The sequence below is a fragment of the Macrobrachium rosenbergii genome, chromosome 1 (genome assembly GCF_040412425.1).
Source record: "Macrobrachium rosenbergii isolate ZJJX-2024 chromosome 1, ASM4041242v1, whole genome shotgun sequence".
Lineage (NCBI taxonomy): Eukaryota > Metazoa > Arthropoda > Malacostraca > Decapoda > Palaemonidae > Macrobrachium > Macrobrachium rosenbergii.
Genome location: NC_089741.1, coordinates 43,575,913 through 43,599,357, shown reverse-complemented (window position 1 = coordinate 43,599,357; position 23,445 = coordinate 43,575,913). Strand labels below are relative to the sequence as shown.

Genomic DNA, 23,445 nt, shown 5'->3' with positions numbered 1-23,445 from the left:
TAACCTGAAGTGTTTTGACATTTACTAAGAGTGTAATGCGCTGACTCAATATGCAGTAACTGGACACTAGCCAAAACCAACTTCGTGGCAAAACATTCTCAAGCACACCTGTAGATATGCAAGTTCTCATTCATCAACATGTCCTCAGGACGCATTAATGATCGCAAGACATTTCCATCTATATAAAAAAAAAAACAAAGAACAAATTTTTACATTCATATTTCGTATCGGCTCTGGTGCTGTCAGCACGAACTTTCTAAAGGTTTCTTCTAAATCGCGCAGAAGAGAACATGCTCGAAGCCTCATTTCAACTGGCAAACGAAACATAAACTAAATAAGTAAATTCAATTTTCCTTCTTGAATGATAACAACGAAATCGTCCGTTATGTCTGTTTTAAATGTGAAGGCCAGCTCAACTAGACCTATAGGCAGTGCTGCTGCAGCTAGGCCTAGGTCCAACGGATTTGTTTACCATCATATCCGTCTGTTTCTCCTGAGTGTCACCTCGATGGTCATCATTTCGTGTTCTGTACCTGTTCTCGGTGGTTACAGCACTCCGAAGAGTAAGTTATTTCGTTTAACACGGAGAAGCCATTGTTTCTTTATAACTGTCAGTTTTTTTTTATATTTAAAAGTCATTGTTTTTACATAATCACACTGAATTTGTGTACCTTTTGTATTTAGTGTTTCAACATGTTAGCGTTAATGATTAACTAGAGAGCTTATACGGTATATATGTACACAAGCGCACACGCACATAATATATACTGTATATATATATATATATATATATATATATATATATATATATATATATATATATATATATATATATAGTAGTGAGAGAGAGAGAGAGAGAGAGAGAGAGAGAGAGAATTGGGGAGGGTCTCCACAAAGAAACTATTCAAAAATCGTTATTAATTGCCTACTCGCGGCTTAATCTTTGAATTTATAAAAGGTTCAGTTGTAATTAGTGACAAACTATCATATATATATATATATATATATATATATATATATATATATATATATATATTATATATATATATATATATATATATATATATATATATATTATATATATATATATATATATATATATATATATATATAAAACTGTATATGTATATATGTGTATATGTATATATAATGCTTTTATGTATGTGTGTACAAACTATGCTTGCACTCCTTTGGCAATTGCCGTTAAGTGATTTTGCTAATAATATTCCACATCACTACTTGTCAGGGATACGTACAGCCAATCCTGTGACATGGAATACTTAAATAGATTTATTTGTGAACTGGTCACGATTCAGCAGTTTTTAGTCCCACTGTTTTTCTCATGTAGCTGCGCATGTGCTAGAACTAGGAAGGTCCCCTCCAGCAATAGAGTGCTGAGTAAATAATAAGAAAAGTTTTATTACTAATAATAATATCACGTTTTCTCATGGAGAAATAACAAGAGATTAAAGAAAATGTTCTGTAAGAGATTGGTGGAAATTTATGTATGAAATGCAAGAATGATGGGAATCTGAGGCGTGATGTCACATTGAACCGCATATGTGTGTGTATGTGTGTATGTATGGTTTATGGTTACATATACCTAAGCGCATAGGTCTAGGCAGAAACGCATTTACACTGGAGCAATTTAATAAAAAATAGCCTTTTAATCCTTTCATTCTTTGAGGAGAAAGACTAATCCTTGAATCCTCCAAAAATTTAGACTTACAAAATGAGATCATGGCCAAAGGCTAATAGCAACAACAGCACTCCTACCTACATAGCAAGTCACACGGGAGTCTTGCCTGCAAAGAGCCGTGTACTACATAAATCACACGGTAGACATTACCAACAAGTTTACAAGCCAGTTCATCTCGGGGTTATAGAGGACGCAGTTCAAGGTTGAGGCACGAGGTTAATTGGCGCAGTCATATCGTGCCATTTCAGGTCACAGAAGGTCGTGGAGTGACCTGCTGGCTGCCACTGATCCATAAAGAGGAGAATCTAAGGCTACGTGTTCCATTTTATTGCACGGAGAGGCTTCTCGTCTCTGTTTTGTCTCTATAGGCCTAATCGTATGAGTTGCGAAATGAAGGCGCCATCTTTGTTCGAGCATCGGGAGGGTGCGTAAAATCCGCTGGGGTGGGACTAGGTGTTTTCGATCCTCTCCTATATCACCGTCATTTTGACAGTTTGGAAAGGAAGAGTTGTAGAAAGAAAGGGTGCCGAGTAAATAAGTGCTACTGTATTGGAAAGTATTATGAGTTTCAGAAAAAAAAAATTGAAAAGCGCTTTAGGAACGGGAAGACTGATGAGGATATTTACGAAATTCGTGACAATATTACGCTAAGATATTTTTTCAGTTCATCCGTATCAGTAGTCGGGAAGCTTTTCACGAAAGACTATATATTATATATATGTATGATGATATTCCTTATTGCCAAACTTCCAGAGGTGGGGTCCACCCCCACCTTCAAGGACCCAGATAATAACAGGATGCAGCTACGAAGGTCACAAAGAGGCCACGTCCTCGGGACGAGACCTGATGCCCAGGTCACAGGTCAGGATTAGAATTAAGCCGTTGACGATCTTGTGAATATAAATACGTCCGATAGTGTATGTGTGTTTTTTTTTTACGGGCTGTTCTATGAGCAAGAGCCCGTGCCTGCATAAAGCCAGCTCAGTCAAAAACAACACGTAATTTCATTATTTGTGTCCGTTTTACTAAATTTATATGTAATTGTGGTTATTACAGTTACACACACACATTATATATTTATATATATATATACATTTATGTATACAGCATATGTATACATATATATGTATATATCTTTAACGACAAATAACGAAGGCAGTCACCCGTTTAGAAGCTTGTTAGTGGTCTAAGATCCATCTCTGGATGGCTCATAATTGCTTCATATTCATTATACCATTTGTTCATTTACAAGTGGGATCAGGCGCAGTAATTTCTGACGAATTATGAAGTTTATTCTTGTCTGTCTGTTAATTTAGACTTAGGTCTTTCTCGCTGATGTTCTGGTTTCATTGCTATAAATTATTGTCATTAGTGCATACGTGTAGTATGTATGAATGTATATATATACATAACATATACATATATAAGTATATATGTATGGTTCCTTTCAGCTTAATCCCTATGTCGGGGTCGCCGTTTGTCGTGGGCTCTCTCTATAATTGGTTCTAGCAGATTTACGGGCGGATGCCCTTCCTGACTCAAACCCTTTCCCTATTTGTCCGGCCTTGGAACCGGCGCTAAGTTGGACTCATCCCCCTCCCTCCGTCCCCCTCCCCCTCCACACACACAAACACGCTCACACTCACACTCATCAAGTGGCTAGGTTAAATGTGTATTATTGTCTCAACTAGGATTAACAATTACTCAAAGTGGCTTATTCTCCTGTACTGGAATTACAGTGTTATTAGTTACGACCAGACGTGGTTCCTATAAATTTAATAAGATTCTGTCTCTAGAAAATAAATGTGACGATTCCAAAAGAAAATATTCATCTCTGAAAAAGACACTGAGATCAGAACTCACAAGAGTGACAGATCTGAGCCACAAATGGATTTGAAATATAAAATTTAGGCCGAAGGCCAAGCGCTGGGACCTATGAGGTCATCCAGCGCTGAAAGGGAAATTGAGAGTAAAAATGTTTTAAGGTGTAACAGAAGGAAAACCTCCCAGTTGCACTACGAAACAATTGTTAGGAGAGGGTGGAGAGTAAGATGGACGAAAGGGAATATGAATGGAGGTACAGCAAAAGGGATGAAATTGTTGGCAGCTAGTGGCCGAAGGGACGCTACAAAGAACCTTTAGTAATGCCTACAGTGCACGACGTGAGGTGCACTGGCGGCATTACCTCCCATCGGGGTCTGAACCTCAATAAATGAATGTCAACAACCTCAAAAATAAGCCTGGCCCAAGAGATCGAAATGCAATTTGCAATATGAGAATCAATACTTCGGTTCACCGAGATAGCGAGGAGGGCGTCTAGTCTCGAACGGCCGCTGTATCAGACATCGTTCAAACTCTCTCTCTCTCTCTCTCTCTCTCTCTCTCTCTCTCTCTCTCTCTCTCTCTCTCATGAGCTTTCAAATAAGGTGAATGGCGATAAAATGATGTCAGTGATTTCTCTGTCTCGAGAGAGAGAGAGAAGCAGAGAGGAGAGAGTGAGAGAGAGAAATTGGATGTCTCTCTAATTCTGAAGGATCATTGAACTTCCTGTGAATTGGAGATTCCTTATCGATCAAAGCTTCACGCAATAGCTCTCAATATCTTTCGTTAGATTAGGTGAACTCTCCGGCAATCTAAAAGATCTGCTGCACAGATATATTCGAGTGGAGTGCTTGCAAGAGAAATATGTGTATATAAATTTATATATATATATATATATATATATATATATATATATATATATATATATATATATATTATATATACATATGTGTGTGTATGTATACTGTATATATGCAGTTTTGCCACAGGGAAAATATAACACTGGTGGTAAATCCAGTTTGGTTCCACGGCCCTCTGAAAGTGTCTCAGATTTAAAGATGAAACCGGTCAGGATGTACACCCAGTGTTGCATTCTCCCTTTGGTAAAGTTGCGTATATAAATCACGTATCAGTTGGATTTATATACACACACACACACACACACACACACACACACACATATATATATATATATATATATATATATATATATATATATATATATATATATATATATATATATATGTAGCTTGAATCGAAACTCGATATTGAAGAGGAAACTTGAATCCTCGAAACAGTTGATAATATCGACGAAATAACAGTAAAATTTATGTAAGATTTAGTTGCTATTAAAAATTAAATATATTGTTATATATATATCTTCTCCTTCCTCCTACTCTTCCTCCCCACCTCGTCCTTCTCCTCTTCTTCTTCTTCTTCTTCAGAATACATGTCACAATCCTCTCATTCTTCTTCTTTTTTTTGCCACAGCGTGCAAGAGCGTGGAAATCACGGGCTTCAGACGCAACGACTCGCTCCCGAGGCACCTTCGGGAGTGCCAGGTCATGGAGGGCCACCTGCGACTCCAGCTCATCGAGGAGGAGGAGGAAGATTTCGAGGACGAGGAGGAGATCATCGAGTTCCTCTCGTTCCCGAACCTGGTCCAGGTAAGATGACAGTCGGGGGTGAGTTGTTGACGGGTACTTTTAGACGAGTGAATTATTTATTATTCACTGATTAAAGGAAGGTTTTTAGTTGTCTGTAAAAGAAAACTATTGTGCCGGCTTGTCCGTCCGCCCGCACTTTATTCCGTCCGCACTTTTTTTTGTCCACACTTTTTCTGTCCGCCCCCAGACCTTAAAAACTACTGAGGCTAGAGGGCTGCAAATTGGTATGTTGATCATCCACCCTCCCATCATCAAACATAGCAATTTGCAGCCCCCAAGCCTCAGTAGTTTTTATTTTATTCAAGGTTAAAGTTAGCCATGATCGTGCGTCTAGCAACGATATAGGCCAATTTTAAAAACTACTGAGGCTAGAGGGCTGCAAATTGGTATGTTGATCATCCACCCTCCCATCATCAAACATACCAAATTGCATCCCCCAAGCCTCAGTAGTTTTTATTTTATTCAAGGTTAAAGTTATCCATGATCGTGCATCTAGCAACTATATAGGATAGGCCACCACCGGCCCGTGGTTAAAGTTTCATGGGCCGCGGCTCATACAGCATTATACCAAGACCACCGAAAGATAGATCTATTTTCGGTGGCCTTGATTATACGCTGTAGCGGCTGTATAGAAAACTCGATTGCGCTGAAGAAACTTCGGCGCGTTTTTTACTTGTTTGTTTTTTGTCTTAGTACGAAGTCGTATAAATGTCAAAGAGATGTTTGCGTGATGAAAGTGGGATAAACATAGACAAGAAAAGAACGTAATTCGGAAGTAGAGGAAAAGAAATAAATGGACAGATAGTAAAGGAAATAATTTTGAAGTAGAGGAGAAAAGAAAATATGCACATAAGAAAATAAAACAATTTGATATAGAGAAAAAGCAAATATACAGAGATAAGTAAAGAAAATAATTTTGAAATAGAGGAAAAGGGAGTAAACGCAGATAAGGAAAGAAAATAATATTGAAGTAGAGAAAAGGCAAATATTCACAGGTGGGAAAAGAAAATAATTTTGAAGTAGAGAAAAATGGAATAAACAGAAGAAAAGTGAATAAAATTTTTTAGTACATTCAAACATAACTTGGTAAATAAGTAATCAGACGAAACGTGAATAAGAATTGTGAAATTTGCCAGAGAAATAAGGAAAATGGACACGGAGCTTCCTGTAGAGAGCGTACACTGTACTTGTATTCTTGAATAATTAAATGGCGCATATCTCCTGGTTTGGGGCCACCAGTGATCGGATCTGGAATCGGATTACCCCGCAGTGGGGTAGTCCCGTCAGTGCACCTCCTGCTGTGCACTGTAGGCATTACTGTAGGTTCTTTGCAACGTGCTTTCGGCTCCTAGCTGCAACCCCTTTCGTTCCTTTTACTGTACCTCCTTTCATATTCTCTTCCTTCCATCTTACTTTCCACCCTCTCCTAACAATTGTCTCATGGTGCAGCCGCGAAATTTTCCTCCTGTTACACCTTTCAAACATTTTTACTCTCAATTTCCGTTTCAGCGCTGAATGACCTCATACGTCCCAGTGCTTAGCCTTTGGCCTAAATTCTATATTCAATTCGTTTTGGAATCGGATTAGTCTCATAATCTGATAAGTCTTTTTGACAGACTTGTAAAAAAATAAATTCCTGTGACAGACAGAAAGATAGAATTTGTAAAAAAACAAAAATCCAGTAGAAATGCCTAGTTACGGGCAGACAGGCTAACAGATCTAGTTAACAGACAGACATAAGCACAAGGAAATCTTGGTTACATACAGGCGGACAGAAAGACAGACATGATAATAAAGGGTCACAGACAAACAAGCAACAATTCACAGACAGACTGACAGAAGAGTCTTAATGGTCAAATAGACCAGTTCCCATCACTGCCAAACTTACAGACAACAGACACAAAGACTTACAAAGAAAATCTTGACAAGTCAAGACAACAAAAGATCTTGACAGCATAAGACAAGGTCTTGACAAGACAAAGCAGGACAAAATCTTGGCAAGACAAGACAAGATCTTGACAAGCTAAGATGTAGACAAGACAGTACAACATGTTGACAAGGTGTTGACAAGACAAGACAAGATCTTGATAAGACAAGACAAGATCTTGACTAGCTAAGATCTAGGCAAGACAGTACATGTTGATAAGGTGTTGACAAGACAAGACAAGATCTTGATAAGACAATACAAGACAAGGTCTTGACAACACAAAGTCAATACAAGATCTTGACAGGACGAAGTCAAGACAAGATCTTGATAAGACAAGACAAGACAAGACAAGTTCTTGACAAGACGAAGACAAGACAAGATCTTGACAATACAAGTCAAGTTCTTGACAAGGCAAGGCCAGACAAGCTCTTGACAAGACGAGACAAGACAAAACACATAAGACAACAACAACGACAGACAAGAAAACGCCAAGTTTAGATCTTGACAGGACTAGACAAGACAACGCCAAAACACAAAGGCAAGAAAATGCAGCAGCTCTTTCAGGGGCCGCTAGGGCAAGGATAATCACCTCCTTTGTACAAAAGGGTTAGTTTTTAAAGTCTGTAACTCTTCCTCATGAACTGCCGGCTGCCTTCCAGGCTACTTACCGCTTACTGCTTACTGCTCAACTTCCAGGTCACGAAATTGTTGGGTCAAAATGACTTCTAAGTCGCTGGATTCGCTACGCTTGGCCGGAGTCCAGGGGTCTTTTGTTTCGTCTTGAATTTTTACTTTATTTTTAAGTTGTACTCTTTTTTTTGGTGCTTTGCTTTTTGCCTCTGTTACTGTCTGGTTTTTGCGTCTCTCTCTCTCTCTCTCTCTCTCTCTCTCTCTCTCTCTCTCTCTCTCTCTTCTCAATTCCAGCAGCTTGATTCTGTCCTTCAAGTATATACTGTGAGATCACTGTCAAGTTGTCCCTACTTATGATTATATACCGCCATGATTTAACATTCTCTCTCTCTCTCTCTCTCTCTCTCTCTCTCTCTCTCTCTCTCTCTCTCTCTCTCTCTCTCTCTCAATTTCAGCGGCTTTATTCTTTCTTTCAAGTATACTGTGAGATTACTGTCAAGTTGTCTCTACTTATGATTATATACCCCCATGATTTAGATTCATTCTCTCTCTCTCTCTCTCTCTCTCTCTCTCTCTCTCTCTCTCTCTCTCTCTCTCTCTCTCTCTCTCTCTCTCTCTCAATTTCAGCGGCTTTATTCTTTCTTTCAAGTATACTATGAGACCACTGTCAAGTTGTCCCTACCTATGATTACTGTATATGCCCCATGATTTAACATTCTCCCTATCTCTCTCTCTCTTTGTCTCCGTCTCCGCCTCTTTCTCTCTCCCTCTCCCTCTCCTGGACTCAGTAACCCCTTGTTGTTGCCAGCGGCAACGTGGTTCCAGACAGACGCCTAGCGGTAGCGTTTCATGCAAGCGAAATGAGATCTCACCCGGGACCAAAAAAAAAAATAAATAAAAACACTCAGCATTGGTTGCTGCTACTCGTTGTTTTCCTTCTTGTATAGTTACGACTAGGGGGCTCGTTTGGCTTGATGAATTATGGGATTTGCAAATTTCGGTCTCTCTCTTTCTCTCTCTCTGACTGTCTGTCGGTCTGTTTGTCTCTCTCGTGAGGTAGGAATCTCTCTCTCTCTCTCTCTCTCTCTCTCTCTCTCTCTCTCGTGAGCTAGCTGTTTATAGGAATCTCTTTGTTTCTCTCGCTGTACCGTGAACTGAGAATATATATATATATATATATATATATATATATATATATATATATATATATATATATATATTATATATATATATATATATCGGCTATCAGATAATTAGCTATTTTTTTCGTAGGTACATTGTACTTTAACGTATTTTATCTTTATTTTTCATTGTGCACTAAGGGAGCTTCGTCGAGGTTTTGCAATTGTTTTTTATCGTAATAATAATGATATTAATAATAATAATAATAATAATAATAATAATAATTATTATTATTATTATTATTATTATTATTATTATTAATATTATTATTATTATTATTATTATTCATGTATTCCTCCCAGTTATCTGTCACAAACACGCACGATTAATCTCTATTTCCGCAAAGCGTAGCTGTCATACGCGCCCGCTTATCAGTCTGCCTATCTGTACGTCTGTCAGTCCGTCTGTAGTCATCCGAAGCTGCAAGCATTTGAGATCAAAGCCTCTAAACTGCTTACGACAGTCTGAAAAGGCTCTGGAAGGGATCAAAGGGAGATCCAATCGCTTCCATGAATAGAGAGACCAAAGCGCTCTCCGCTCCGCCCGATGCTTCTGGCGTCTCTCTGCTCGCGAAGGAAAACTTTCGCGGATTAAAAGAATGTTGCAAAAGGTGAAGAAAATAAGAAGCTTTTAAGGTCTGGGTATTTTTTTTTTTCGATTCAAGGAAGATCAAGGCGTTTTAATATTTTTTTTTTCTTTTTGTTGTTGTAATTGATGGAACAGGAACGTTTTTATGGATTAGAGATTTAAGAAAAAACTTTCGCGGATTAAAAGAATGTTGCAAAAGGTGAAGAAAATAAGCTTTTAAGGTCTGGGTATTTTTTTTTATTCGATTCAAGGAAGATCAAGGCGTTTTAATATTTTTTTTTTTTTGTCTGGTGTAATTGATGGAACAAGAACGTTTTTATGGAGATTTTTTTAAAGAAAAAACTTAAGGTTCAGATCAGATTCATGTGTTTTAATAGTTTTTTTTTTCTTTGATGTAACTGATGAAACAAGAACATTTTTATGGATCAAAGATATTTTAATGGATTAAAAAAAACTTTAGTGATTGGATAATTCCATCTTAGGATAAAGACAACACTTAAGGTCTGGATTTTTTTTTTTATCTCGATTCAAAGGAGATTAATGGATTTTTATTCAGTATTTTTCTTTGATGTAATTGATGACACTAGAAAATTTTCATGGATTAAAAAACTTTTTAGGGCTTTGATAATTCCATTTTAGGATCCAAGGAATTTACTTTTAAGGTTTTTCAAGTTCTGGATTTTTTTATTTGTCCGATTCAAAGGAAAACACTTTTAAGGTCTTGATATTTTTTTGTTTGTCCGATTCAAAAGAGATTAATGGATTCAAAAAAGATTAATAGATTTTTATTCAGTATTTTTTTTATTTGATGGAGTTGCTAAAACACAAAGACTTTCATGGATTAAAAAATCTCTCTAGGGATTTGATAATTTAATCATAATGATCTAAGGAAGGTTACGGTGTTTTTTCCCACTGGGTTCAAATGATATAAAAATTGAAAAAAAGTAAAAATTTCTTTGTCTTCTTGAAGGTTGGTAAACGAAGACACTGATTAAAACTTACGCAGAAGATTATGGGATTTTTTCCAATGGGTTGAAATGAGGTGCAAATAAAAACTAGTAAAATATGCCGAAGTGTCTTCGGCGCAATCGAGTTTTCTGTACGGCGTATAATGTTGTATGAGCCGCGGCCCATGAGACTTTCAGCCACGGCCCGGTGGTGGCCTGTCATATAGCGTTGCCAGACGCATGATTATGGCTAACTTTAACCCTAAATAAAATAAAAATTACTGAGGCTATAGGGCTGCAATTTGGTATGTTTAATGACTGGAGGGTGGATGATCAACACACCAATTTGCAGCCCTCTAGACTAAGTAGGTTTTAAGATCTGAGGGCGGAGAGAAAAAGTGCGGACGGACAGACAAATAGCCATCTCAATAGTTTTCTTTTACAGAAAACTAAAAAGTGAAATATATACCTTTTGAAGTTATTAAACGGAGAAAAATCACTGTTTGAGACTTAAACAACGCCATATTTCACTGAATATTACGGGACTCCCTTGTCGTGGGTTCCCCTAAGATAAAAGCTGAGATAAAGTGATTAATGATAAAGTGTTCTGAGAGTTTTTTTTTTTATCGCTGTGGGTTTTTAAAACAATGAAAACGATAAGAGATAAAAACAGGAACATTAATATCTCCGTCTTTGCAGGCACAGAAGGATTCTGGGATTTTATTTTTTTAACGATTTTAATGAAGAAAGATTGAAATGAAAATTCATTTTGTGAAAGCCAGTTTGTTATTTTTTTAGCATCTCTTTATAAAACTAAAATAAAACGAAAAATGGATGCAACCGATTTGTCAGAAACATTTTTCGGGTTTTCTTTTTCTGTGGGTCATGAACAAGAGAGAAATAAAGTGTGATTTTTTAAAATATATTTTTCTTCTTTGAGGCTAATTTTTATATTATATATATATGTATGTATACAGTATATACAGTATATATATATATATATATATATATATATATATATATATATATATATATATAATATATATATATAATCAACACAATCACATGTGGAGCAAATAAATTTCCGACTCACATCAGGATCAAACCAGCCTTGCCTTTCAATTGAAAGACCTAGGTTCGATCTGATGTCAATCGAAGTATATATATATACATATACATATATATTAATTACACACAAATGTATATATATGTATGTTTGCATACCAGCACACATTTCTCTCAGGCTCTGTTATGATTGATTTAGCCCAAAGAACCTTGCGCCACCGACTGTCCTTGGACTATTGCCTTACGTAAATAAATTTCTCTCCCGAAGTTCCCAACTCTTGGAAACTGATGAATACGACGAAATCCCTTGAAACCAGATTAAGAGTCGGTTTTGACTTTCATTTTGTGACTAAATTAGCGACAGCTTGCGAAAGCAGATGTTGGCAAAGCTTTGCAAACAACATTAGAGGTCTTTTGGACGTGATCAAATTTGAAAGGGTTTTGTATGTATACGTATTGTTTGAAATATGCAAAATACTTGGTGGATTAACTTCGTTTCAGTGTCAATAATATTGAGTAATGGCAAGAGATTAAATCATTCTTTCCAGAAGATTTCATCAAAGCGATTGACGCAAGTTAGCCTTCCGTACCATTACTGATATAGAAAGTGCGGACCTTAATTTAGCGTTTCGTGAAGCATTATCCAAACGGAACTTACTTTAGCGTTTTGTAAAGTATATATTATCCAAACGGAGCTTGAATGAACTTTCGTAAAGCATTATCCAAACTGAACTTTATTTAGCGTTTAGTTTCGTAAAGTATTATCCAAACGGAACTTAATTTAGCGTTCCATAAGTTTTATCCAAACGGGACTTAATTTAGTGTTTCGTAAAGTATCATACAAACAGAACACAATTTAGCTTTTCTTAAACTATTGCCCAGATGGAACTTAATTTAGCGTTTCGTAAAGTATTATACAAACAGAACAAAATTTAGCTTATCTTAAAGTAGTACCCAAACGGAACTTAATTTAGCGTTTCGTAAAGTATGACCCAAAAGGAATTAAAGTTTAGCTTTCCGTGAAATCATAGATTTTGTGGCCAAAATCAGATTTCTGCATCACCATCGCTGAACTAAATTTAGCTTACCACAATGTTTTCAAATCATGGAGCTCAGTTTCACCTTTCATGATATCCAAGAACCTGATTTATCCTTTCCAAAACATTTATCGAAGCCTGGAGCTACAAAGACGACGGTGTAGTTTTTCCTCAGAAGATTCATGTTGCAATATTACATTCTTTTATCAGAACTCAAGATTAATGTTGACCCTTCCGGTTCAAGCGCCCTTGAGTCTGATTTTCTGTTGCGTTATTTGATGTAATTTTTCAACATGTAGAAAAAGTCTGAACCATCTCAGCAACAAAATTTGATTTGGTTATCATTATGTGCCTTATTTTATTAGTGCGTTAATTTGGGAGTGCTAGGAAGGAGAGAAAAAAAACAGAAACTATTGGATAGGTGGAATGACAGAAGATTAAAAAAAAAAAGCCTCTTACAATCATGAAAACACGGTAATTATAACCGGTTTCATTTCATCTGTTCAGCTATGGGTGAAAATGTAGCACGTATTGGCTGACAATAACCGTTTCCGATATCGCTGTCTTATTATGATAAATGTTAAACTCTTTCCTCAGTAACATTCTTGAATGTTTATATATACATAGAGCCATTGTCCCTTCTTATATAAATCAGAAACACGCCGATTTGTATCGATACTATAACAACAAAGCACACGAAAGACGAGCTTGTATCAAATAGTCTACCCAGATCAAACCAAACGAAAGATGAGCTTACAATTATTATGATTTATCTTAGCATAGCCCAGGCTACACTTAGACCTATGCTCACAAACTGTTCAAATGACGGATTTCTTGGCATTCAGGCTGTATTCTGTGTACAGTATCATTGCACGCATATAAAAATAACTATATTCTGATATCAAAGTAATATGTACGTCCGTAAACTAAAAGAGTCCTGTAAAAAACAACCTTTAATACTGTTTACCGCTACAACAAAGAGCTAGGCCTATGCAACTGATAAGCAAAAGATTAAATTTTATTGGCCTTCTTTTAAGCGTACATTCATTCCATTTGTCAGAATTACTATTTTTATGAACCTTTATTTATTCATTATGTCCCAGCATCGTTCCAATCCCCAACAAAGTGGAAAAAAATATGCATGTCTAGGCTAGCCTTTGTATGTCAACACACTGACTTAGATGGCGGGAACTCAATGGGATTTCTAACCGTTTCAATAAGTTTTTGGCAAAATGGTCCCGAAAGTGCCCAGGCACTGAGCTATGATAATGCTGTTGCATACTCCAGAAAAACTTATATAAATATGCAAAGTATTCTGAATATACATTGCCATAAAGTCATGTGTTAACTGAAATTTCCCGCCTTTCAGCCAGTACGTACAATAAGTGGCTGTCCCATTCACCTTCTCCAAGCCCAAGACAGCCTCATAGACAATATATCGCTCCGTTTCAAATATTAACCTACTCATGTAATTTACATGCAAGAAATTATTAAAATACCATCTGTTCACACTCGCATATCCAGATGTCTTTTTACTTACCTGCAATGAGATATAAAAAAGTAATTGTTTAAAGCCCATCGTTCGTTTGCGTTTGACTTTAGTAGACTGTTACGAGCTCATCAATCGTGTGCTTGTATTATCATATTTTCGTTATAATTCGGCATGTTTATGATCTAAGAAGGTGCAAGGGTTCTTTGCATATAGATGTGAATTCAGTGTATTTTTGAAGAAATGTATTACATCTCTATCACAGTAAGCCCACTAAATCGGATACGCTAATTTCAGCCAATCGAGATCTAGCTAAAATCTACGGTGGTAATTGGGTAGTGGCTATGATTCAGTAATCAGTATGGTGGCGATTAGCGTAGTGGGTGGTAGGGATTTACGCGCTGTTAATTAGCCCTCTGTAAAGTGTAACAAGTGGCTAATATGGAAGTTTTACTGCATAAAGGGTTCATCCACGATTTCCCCAGTTAAAGTATGAATGTGGAAATTACCGTTGTTTCTTTTATCTATGGAGCCAAGAGCCTCGTTAAGGGAAACGGACTAATGTTTAAAAAAAAAAAACATATACAAATGCGTATAAATGTGGCAGTGGAAGTGAATCGCCTACGGTGAACTTGAATCGTCGCCAAGGAAACAAATTTACACGGAGTAATACACCATTTCCTTTAAACAACACGTAAGTGTTCAAAGACAAGTGAAACAACCTGATTATTATCTTCCGAATGGCCGTTGGCAAGGAATGCTTAGAGACTTAGAGGGGAGGGGTTGGTGGGTGGGGGCGTGTTGTCCCTGGGTGAGGTTGCAATCGGCGCATGCGCTGCCATCTGATTATGAAAATCCTGTCCCTCCTTGTTGATTGGCGCTGTTCCTTCCTACCGACGCGGCTGTAATCTGGCTGTGATTTCGCTGTAATTTGGCCGTCATTTGGCGTCGTATCACGTACGGACGACTACTCCTCCACATCCTTCATAAATCCATCTCCTGCTGCATGTCCTTCTTGCACGTAGAGAATAAAGTAAGGAAAAAAGTTAAAAAAAAAAACATGGAGGGTGAACATTATAGACAGTTGCTATGCCCGACTGTGATTGCAGGGACGGGACGAGGTGAAACTGAATAGTTCACAAGTAGGTTTGTATTTAACTCATTAATTTGCTATTTTAAAAATTATTCTCAAGATTAATTCATAAAGTTGTTTATTAGACCTATCAATTAAGTTGTTTACTAGACATTAATTAATATTTTCCTCGTCATTTACAGAACAGAGCCAGGCCAGCTCTAGTTGCAATTTTCGGTTAAAAGCAACTCAGGGTAAAACAAACTAATGGTTTTATTTTCCATTTCCTCACAAACAGATGGCTTTTTAAGCAATTAAATTTAATGGTCAGGTTCGTTGAATGAATATTGTTTTCGTCATTAACAAGTCTTGCATATCAGTTTTGTATTGTTTATGGAAATCATGGATATCAAAGAACTCCCACAATATTAATTCTGCCGAAGGCTGTATGTAATCGGCCAATTGGAAATTTTTACAACAAATACATATAATACTTATACGTACGCATATGTATCTGTGCTGTGCCCGCTTATATTTTCCAGGTTGTGATACGTATTTTGAGTTGTAGAGCACCTACATATATACTGTATATTCACAAAACATCAGTTATTAAAATTATCTCTGAATAATAACAGTTTGCTTGCGTAGCCACATCCAGGCAATAATAGCCTAGTTTATAATATTCATGTTTAAATATATAGACTAATGATATGGAAGTGTTTTTGCACAGACGGGTTCCTCCTTCTAGCAGTTAAATCATGAAAGTAGCAGTGATCCTTGTATTGCTTAGCCTCAAAGACAACCCCCTGGTAAGGGGGGAAAATGTGTAACTATAAAAAAGGGAAAATGTTAGGTCTGCTAAAGTTGATAAAGTGATTTGTCGTGTAAAGGGAAAAAATGTTAGGTCTAATGGAGTCTAAAGTTTGCTGCACATTGTTGTCCATTTTCCATTTAGCGATCAAATCATGAACGTAGAAGTGACCCTTTTCTCATTCAGTGCCAAAGACAAACCGTGGTCAGGAAAAAAAAGACATTTATGAAAAAGGGGAAAATGTTAGGTCTACTGAACTTGAGAACATTTGTCGTGTAAAGGGGAAAAAATAATAGGTCTATTGGAGTCATAAGTTTGCTGCATATTGGGGTCGATTTTCCATTTAGCAGTTATATATATCATCAAGAAAGTGAGAGTGACCCTTGTATTGTTTAGTGTCAAAGACAACCTCTGGAAAGGAAAATAAAAAGATTTAGCTATTAAAAAGAAAAATGTTAGGTCTACTGAACTTGAGAACATTTTGTCGTAAAGGGAAAAATTGTTAGGTCTAATGTAGTTTATATTTTTTATTTCAGGTGACGGAGTACGTGGTCATCTACAGAATCTCTCCTCTCCGCTCCCTGGAGAGGATCCTGCCCCAGCTCTCAGTCATCAGGGGCCATGAACTCTTCCACGGGTACGCCCTCGTCGTCATTGGCAACACGTACCTAGAGAGGGTGAGGAGTCTCGAGTTTGCGTTCTCCATGTCTATGATGTGAAGTGAGAGAGAGTGAGCGAGCTAGTGAGTGAGTGTTTTGGATATCCTGTTCGTCTTTCTGGTTTAAAACAGGAAGAGGGGAGATTGATTCCTCTCGACCGTCTTTTGTCTTACTGGTGTTTCTTTGGCTTTCACTTTACGAGAAAAGAATAGATTCTTTGAGTGGGATATGATTAAAGATGGCTGATGGATTTTCCCGCTTTTCTTTTTCTTGGCGTTGGCATCCTTTGATTCACCTCCATAATCAAGGGGTGAGAAGAAAAAATGTGATTAAATGCTGTTGATGGCTTTCTCATGTTCGGTTTCCCCCCTTAGCCTTACTTTATGACAAATAAAATAAGTAAAAGAAGGGAGAATAGGAAAAATATAGGAAGACCAATGTCACCGGTCTAAAACACTGAAGTTCTGCAACATATTTAGACATTAACTAGAGAAGTATAAGTAAAATGGATTTCTCAGGACGCGATAAAATTCCACATAGACATTGGACAAAATGGATGGTGATTTTATGTAATTCTCTACAATTTTAGGAAATTTGCTATGCTTCAACATATATCCTTTTTTTGTGAAAAAGAGAGATAGAGGCAATAAACCTTCTAAAAAGAGAACGGGAATGTTTTGAAATGTTATAGAATGAATATTTATCGTCTGAAAAATCCACAATTTTAGGGACAACACACCATTCCTTTGCATATCCCTAAAATAACATTAAAATAACGAGAGCAGTCTTTGGTGACAGATTCTGTCTAAACGTAGCAATTCCATTATGTATATGCCACTGTCCCAAAGCCTGAAGAATGACTTTAGGCCTATGTTTTCGTTTCCCATTTCTCTCGTCTTCCTCTTACCATTCCTTCCTCCTCCTCTCTCTCTCTCTCTCTCTCTCTCTCTCTCTCTCTCTCTCTCCCTCAAAGAATGACGTTAGGCCTATATTTCCTATCTCTCCCTCTCTTTCTTACTCTCTCCTCAAGAATGACGTTAGGCGTATATATCCTACTATCTCTCTCTCTCTCGTTTTCCACTGACCATTCGTACGCTCTCTCTCTCTCTCTCTCTCTCTCTCTCTCTCTCTCTCTCTCTCTCTCTCTCTCTCTCTCTCTCTCTCTCAAGAATGACATTAGACATACTTTCTACTCTCTCTCTCTCTCTCTCTCTCTCTAATGACGTTAAGCGTATATTTCATTCTCTCTCTCTCTCTCCGCAAGAATGACGTTAGGCCTACATTTCCTTCTCCCATTTCCCTCCTCTTCCACTGACCATTCCTCCGCTCTCTCTCTCTCTCTCTCTCTCTCTCTCTCTCTCTCTCTCTCAAAACCTCCATCAGCTTTAACTTCGACTGGGAAGGTTTCAAGGTCGTACTCGAGGGTGAGCTAGACTCGGTCGAAGCTGGGTGAAATGAGAACCCGAAAAAATAAAACTTTTCAAGAATATTGGAACTGGAATATAAAATTTAGGCCACAGGCCAAGCGCTGGATTTACGAGGTAACTCAGCGCTGATGAGAATGATGTTGAAAATAATATATATATATATATATATATATATATATATATATATATATATATATATATATATATATATATATATATATATATATTATATTGTATGTATGTATGTGCGTTTGTGTGTATATGTAATGAATACCTACGTAAGCTCCCCCATGGATACATAATGTTCATGTGCCCACGGGAATGCTTCAAGCCGTGCCTGACTTCCCAATTGCCTTCTTCCAGCTCGGCCTGGACAACGTGACGGACATTCTGAACGGATCCGTCCGGATCGAGAAAAACTGGATCCTGTGCCCCGGCCTGGACAACAGGTGGGAGAACATCACCCTTAAGTCCAGGGAAGCCAAAAATGTCATTCAGGTAAGTCTAAGAAGTTAAGATAAGTTTATTATTATTGTTATAATTGTTCAATGGATGGACTCTATTCTTATGGAACAAGCCCACCACAGGGGACATTGACTTGAAGTTCAAGTTTCAAAAGAATATGGTGTTCATGATTATTATTATTATTATTATTATTATTATTATTATTATTATTATTATTATTATTATTATTATTATTATTATTCAGAAGATGAACCCTATTCATATGGAACAAGCCCACCACAGGGGCCGGGGACTTGAAATTCAAGCTTCCAAAGAATATGGTGTTCATTATTATTATTATTATTATTATTATTATTATTATTATTATTATTATTATTATTATTCAGATTATTAACAGAGGATTAACCCTTTTCATATGGAACAAACCACAGGGCCATTGACTTGAAATTCAAGCTTCCAAAGAATATGGTGCTCATTAGGAAGTAAGAGAAGGTAAATGGAAATACAGAAAAAAAGATATATCACCTATTAAAAAAGAAGAATAAATTAGTAGCTTAATAAAAAGAAAAAATGTATTAAAATGCAAGGAGAATAGCATTGGGGTAGTAACGCATTGCATCTTCGCTTGAACTTCTGAAGTTCCTCTTCACACAGTGATATTCCGTTACACACCAGAGTCACTTGTCGAGAGAAATTGATTCAGAACAAATAGTTAATCGTGGAGATGCACGGTGCAAATGCTCCTGAAGATTACATCAATATTTTGAAGTCATTTGTTATTCTGGTTTTACCCCGTGGGTGCCATAACCCACTAGGTCCCCGTGGGGGCTAGTACCGTCAGTGCACCTCATGCGGTGCGCTATAGGCATTACTTAAGGTCCTGTGCAGCGTGCCTTCGGCCCCTAGCTGCAACCCCTTTCGTTCCTTTTACTGGACCTCCTTTCATGTTCTCTTTCTTCCATCTTACTTCCACCCTACCCTAACAATTGTTCTTAGTGCAACTGCGAGGTTTTCCTCCTGTTACACGTTTCAAACCTTTTACTGTCAATTTCCGTTTCAGCGCTGAATGACCTCATAGCTCCCTGTGCTTAGCCTTTGGCCTAAATTCTATATTCAGTTCAGTTCAACTACTCCTACTGGGTCTACGGCTGAAGATTTATTTAGAATTTTATCAATATTTTGACGCCTGCCATCAGATACTATCTTGCCCCACAGAACAACTACATCTATTGCATCTACGACCCGTGTGAGACGGACAACAGCTGTCCCACGGAGGTGAGACCCAACAACAAGGTTTGCTCCACCGTCGGAGGAGGCTGCTACCAAGGTGAGGAAATATTATATGGTTTGAAAGGTAAAATTAGAGGTTGGTTTTTTTTTTTTTAGTTTTCTTTGAAAGAAAAGTATCGTGCCAGCTTTGTCTGTCTTGCTGTCCGCCCTCAGATCTGAAAAACTACTGAGGAGGCTAGAGGGCTGCAAATTGCTATGTTGAGCATCTACCCTCCAAGCATCAAACGTACCAAATTGCAGCCCTCTAGTCTCAGTAGTTTTTATTTTATTTAAGGTTGAATTTAGCCATAATCGTACTTCTGGCAGCGCTATAGCTACCAACATAGGCCACCACCGGACCGTGGCTGAGTTTCAGGAGCTGTGGGTAAAAGTCTTATGGGCCACCACCGGACAGAAAACTCCACTGCGCCGAAGAAACTTCGGCGCATTTTTTGTTTTTGTTTTTGTGTTTCACAGAAGTTGGTAGCGTTGTAGGTTAAAGGTAAATTGTATTTTCTCATTAGCATCCAATTTGTTTGATCCAGTCGCCAGGAAATTCGGTATCCAATTAACAGCAACTGCCAGTGCAGGTAGAGTTGCCAGATGTCTCCTTTAGAAATAACTTATGGTCTCGGGGAAAAGTTGCCAGATGTCTCCTTTAGAAATAACTTACGGTCTCGGGGAAAAGGAAAAACTGTTAATTGATTTAAAGGTTTATGAGATAAGAATATTTTCCGTTTTCAGCCAAGTGGCTAGACCCTGGGAGAAAACGGCCATACATAAAAAAATTATGAATTATTTTACGAAAATACGTAGCTAAACATGGGGAACAAAAAATTATAACCTTGAATTCGTTCATGAATTGGTTCAGTTGCCGTATGTAGCAATTTAATACTAACTGCTCTTTGGAGATATGGGTATCGTAGGTTTTGATACCAATCATTAGAAAGACGGCTGATCATCAATGAATACGAAAATTCATAGCATCTTAAGCTCCTTTAACTGTTGGTGGAACTTGCTAGAGACCTCAGGAGTTTGATGTGAGCATACAAAGAAGGTGAGCGTAGGTCAAAAAAAAAATAGTGAACTATGGACTGCTTCGGTGTCTTTTCCGGATGAACCTATATGTATGGAACCACTCAGAATGTGTTAATACCTAGGGAGTTATAAACCCTTTGCGGTGACCTCTCTAAACATCAGACTCCTAAGGTCAGTTGCAAGAATCAAGCTTGTATCTTGACTTCTGATATAACGAATTTCATTCGAAAAATTAATGAATAAATTTGCTATATATATTAAATTCCCCGTAGGGGGTAGTGCCGTCAATGCATCTCATGCCGTGCACTGTAGGCATTACTAAAGGTTCTTTTTTAGCGTGCCTTCGGCCCCTACCTGCAACCCCTTTCGTTCATTTTACTGTACCTCCGTTCACATTCTCTTTCTTCCATCTTACTTTCCACCATCTCCTAACAATTGATTCATAGTGCAGCTGCCTGTTACACCCTTCAAACCCCTTTACTGTCAATATCCGTTTCATCGCTGGATGACCTTATATGTCTCAGCGTTTGGCCTTTGGCCTAAATTCTATATTCAGTTCTATTCTGTCTATATAAACAAAATCAGCTTAAATCAGCGTTCCGAGATTTTAAAACTCACGAATTTTCATCTCCCCACCTTAGGACCCCAGTGCCACCCCGAGTGCGCCGGTGGGTGTCTGAGGCCGAATGACCCCTCCGCCTGCGTCGCCTGCAGGAATTACATGCTGAGAAACCAATTATATTAGCGTGAGTATTGTGTTTAGTTTTTAGTGACTACAGCTCATGAAAAGTCGGTGATATTATATTATTATTATTATTATTATTGTGTCTTAGTTTTTTTAGTGATTTTTATTATTTTGAGTCTAGAGTTTGCAGCTCATGAAAAAAGTGGGTGATATTATTATTATTATTATTATTATTATTATTATTATTATTATTATTATTATTATTATTATGATATAGCTATTTTTATTATTTGGAATCTAGAGGTTGCAGCTCATTAAAAAAGTGGGTGATATTGTTATTATTATTATTATTATTATTATTATTATTATTATTATTATTATTATTATTATTATTTGGAATCTAGAGTTTGCAGCTAGTGAAAAAAGTGGGTGATATCATTGTTATTATTCTTATTATTATTTTTTTTTTATTATTATTATTATTATTATTATTATTATTATTATTATTATGATATAGTTATTCTTATTATTTGGAATCTAGAGTTTGCAGCTCATGAAAAAAGTGGGTGTTATTATTATTATTATTATTATTATTGATGCTGATCAGGTGATGATAAGGATGAGTATGATGGTGCTTACTACTACCACCCAGCTGCTACTATTACTACTCCAATTACTGATGCTACTATTATCACCACCATCCTCTTGATAATTGATATTTTATAAATTAACCGATTAATTATTTATAGGACGAGACAAAAGAAGGCCATTAATTCTTTAAGTAATCTTAAGGAAACAACAGAAAACAGAGCCAAGAGAAGAGGAAGTAAAATAAACATAAAAATATGAAATAACCAAAAATCAAACAAGTGAATTAAATAAGCAATAGTTAGAGAATGAGTGAACCTTTAATACCATGTCCCCCGTAGTGCCGTCAGTGCACCTCATGCGGGGCACTGTAGGCATGACTGAAGGTTCTTTGCAGCGTGCCTTCGGTCCCGAGCTGTAACCCCTTTCTTTCCATTTACTGTACCTCCTTTCATATTCTCTTACTTCCATCTTACTTTCCACCCTCTCCTAACAGTTGATTCATAGTGCAACTGCTTTGAGGTTTTCCTCCTGTTACACCTTTCAAACCTTTTACTGTCAATTTCCGTTTCAGCGCTGAATGACCTCATAGGTCCCAGCGCTTGGCCTATGGACTAAATTCTGTGTTCATTAAAATTCAATTCAATTCAGTTCAATTTAATATCATGTCCACAAGAAAATGAAGATGTTTGTAGAATTCCCGTAGGGGGCCAGTGGCGACATTGCGCCTCACTTGAGTATACCTTAGTTTAACCAGACCAGTGAGCTGATTAACAGCTCTTCTAGAGAGGGCTGGCCCGAAGGATTAGATTTATTTTGCGTGGCTAAGAACCAATTTGTTACCTAGCAACGGGACCTACAGCTTATTGTGGAATCCGAACCACATTATAATGAGAATTGAATTTCAGTCACCAGAAGTAAATTTCTCTAATTCTTCATTGGCCGGTCGGAGAATCGAACGCGGGCCCAGCAGAGTGCTAGCTGAGAACGATACCAACCCGTCCAATGAGGAACTTGCACCTCACTTGGTGCATTGTAGGCACCATTAAAGAATATTTGTAGCGTTCTTTCGGACCCTAGCTGCCTCCACTTATTAGCCTATTACCTGACCTCCATCCTGCTTCCTTTCTCCAGATTTGCTGTCCAGCCTCTCCAACTATTACTTATTGGAACTGTGGAGGGGGTTTCTCCGAGTTCCACCTTTATAATATAAGCATACCTTAGTTTTACCAGACCACTGAGCTGATTAACAGCTCTCCTAGGGCTGGCCCGAAGGATTAGACTTATTTTACGTGGCTAAGAACCAATTGGTTACTTAGCAACGGGACCTACAGCTTATTGTGGAATCCGTACCACATTATAGCGAGAAATGAATTTCT

General features: G+C 37.4%; 1 protein-coding gene across 1 annotated transcript in view; it reads left to right on the top strand.

The window, feature by feature from the left end:
* LOC136829015 (insulin receptor-like) overlaps positions 1 to 23,445 on the top strand; it is a gene marked incomplete at its 3' end in the record, with an annotated part of 37,482 nt that overhangs the window by 771 nt on the left and 13,266 nt on the right. Inside the window, 6 exon segments of the mRNA XM_067087431.1 lie at positions 1 to 563; positions 5,012 to 5,187; positions 16,472 to 16,612; positions 18,385 to 18,519; positions 19,702 to 19,813; positions 21,435 to 21,619. The exon segment at positions 1 to 563 is cut by the window's left edge and continues 771 nt beyond it. Coding sequence (XP_066943532.1) covers positions 362 to 563; positions 5,012 to 5,187; positions 16,472 to 16,612; positions 18,385 to 18,519; positions 19,702 to 19,813; positions 21,435 to 21,619 — 951 coding nt within the window.